Consider the following 1,825-nt stretch of genomic DNA (forward strand, 5'->3'; position numbering starts at 1 on the left):
GATGCAAGCATAAGGACATTGTTCAGTCTTTTTTCATATATATATACACATACACACTTTATTTCAATATATTATTTATGTGTTTTTACTTCAGGTCCCCAGTTACACTACACAAAACTTACCACTTGTAATATGAGCAATGATAGAGCACCCTGCGCTATCTATTGAAACTATTGGGTGCTCTAACAAATGTTAGCTCCGCTAATATTCTCTGCTAAATCTATTTTACCATTGGCTTGTAATACCAGAATCTGTGCTAGTCTTTCGCAGTGTCGCAATATGGATAAGTGCACCCATCGCTATCAATAGTGCTTCACTTATAATCTAGGCCTTATTATTTATTTTGCCTGCATTTTTGTAAAATACCTCTGAAAGTGTTCTTGTCCATTTCCTCCTAGACAGACTAGAGTGAAATTTATCTGAGCCTGAAACATTCTACACAGTCATTGGTCAGCTCAGAATACAAACTCATTTACATTGGTCTCTAATTGGCTGCTGCAAAGGAGACCAGGAACTTAGATTTTTCTAGGCTTTTCAATAGGTGTATTCCTCAACTGCTTTTCATTTGCAAAACCTCGTAAATCGTGCTAGCAAAATGCCACTTTTCATGTCCCTTTGTTCTTGATGTCAAGGTATGATTATCCCTATATTGCACATTAATACTAAATATCATTCAGAACTCAGACAAAATACTTGTTTATTTGTAATATATATATTTTATATAAAAAAGTAATCACTGTGCAAAATATTCCATGAAATTACTTTATCAGAGAATTATTCTAGTCCAGCAGTAATTTGCTACATACAATGATCTGTGGTTTCCCAGAATCATGCTCTTTTCATTATATAGCTTTTTACACTGTGATAGACATTTTCCAGTACAATAAGGAAATTTCAATTTGCAGCTTCCAGAAAAATAAAATAAAGCTCCAAATTCAAAACGTACTAATCCTGTTTACTGTTTAAGGCAATTGTTTTATCAATGTTTTCTTTTGTTAGGGGAAATCGATAGGTATCTAACAGAATAAAAACGCAACAAAATTTCTATTGAAGGGTTCAATGCACAACTAAAACTCTTACATATGAAGCATGAGCGTATATTACAAGTTACTTAAGGTCGGGGACAACCACAGTGCCGATATAGTTTTCTGTTGATACTATAGGAGGTGAAGTGGCCCAGTGTAGCACACACAGCAGAGAATGACATTTGGCAAATAATACTTATGTAGTCAAGCGAAGAACTCAAACTGCTATCAATACTTTTACCAAAGAAGCACGTACACAAAAACACAGCGGAAGGAGAAGGTGACAAAATACTTTAGGACCTATTCTCCCCATTCCAATTATTTAAAAATGCTTTCGTTTATTTTTTATAGTTCAGTTTTTAAAGCAGATAACATGACGGTTTTGTTTATACCCTTTAATCCAGTTTATAATTCAGATTTCTGAGTTTTTTTCCCATTAAAACATTATTTCTAGAATTGCTTCATATTTTCTTGCTTTGTTTCCTGTTGTGGACTCTCTGGTTTAATCTCGGCCTTCTCTTGTCTACTTTTGGGACTGCGAGGAGCGTTTAATGACAATATCCATCCTGTGATAAGTATGAACACAGCTACCACGTGGATCAAGAAGTAGATGGAGCGCCAGTAGCGTACGGTGTCGGAGAATGTGAGCAGCACAAAGCCCATGCACATATAGTCATAGGCTCTCATCTTGAGAAACCAATGTACCCAATCAAACACCATTTTTCCTGAATCAGAGAGGCGGCGCCTCAGGCCAAACTCCATTGCCCCTTCTGATGCCAAGCATAAGGGAATTGTTAAAA

At 36.0% G+C, this 1,825-nt stretch overlaps 1 protein-coding gene across 3 annotated transcripts in view; it reads right to left on the reverse strand.

Annotated features, from left to right (window-relative positions):
• Positions 1-680: 680 nt before the first annotated feature.
• The window catches only part of MBOAT7 (membrane bound O-acyltransferase domain containing 7), an 86,468-nt gene continuing 85,323 nt past the window's right edge, over positions 681-1,825 (reverse strand). For all 3 annotated transcript variants that reach the window (XM_053690732.1, XM_053690733.1, XM_053690734.1), the window contains one exon: positions 681-1,825. This exon is cut by the window's right edge and continues 65 nt beyond it. In XM_053690732.1, coding sequence (XP_053546707.1) covers positions 1,476-1,825 — 350 coding nt within the window. In that variant the 3' untranslated portion in view covers positions 681-1,475.

Source organism: Bombina bombina, chromosome 8 (assembly GCF_027579735.1).
Source record: "Bombina bombina isolate aBomBom1 chromosome 8, aBomBom1.pri, whole genome shotgun sequence".
In the NCBI taxonomy this organism is placed as follows: Eukaryota; Metazoa; Chordata; class Amphibia; order Anura; family Bombinatoridae; genus Bombina; species Bombina bombina.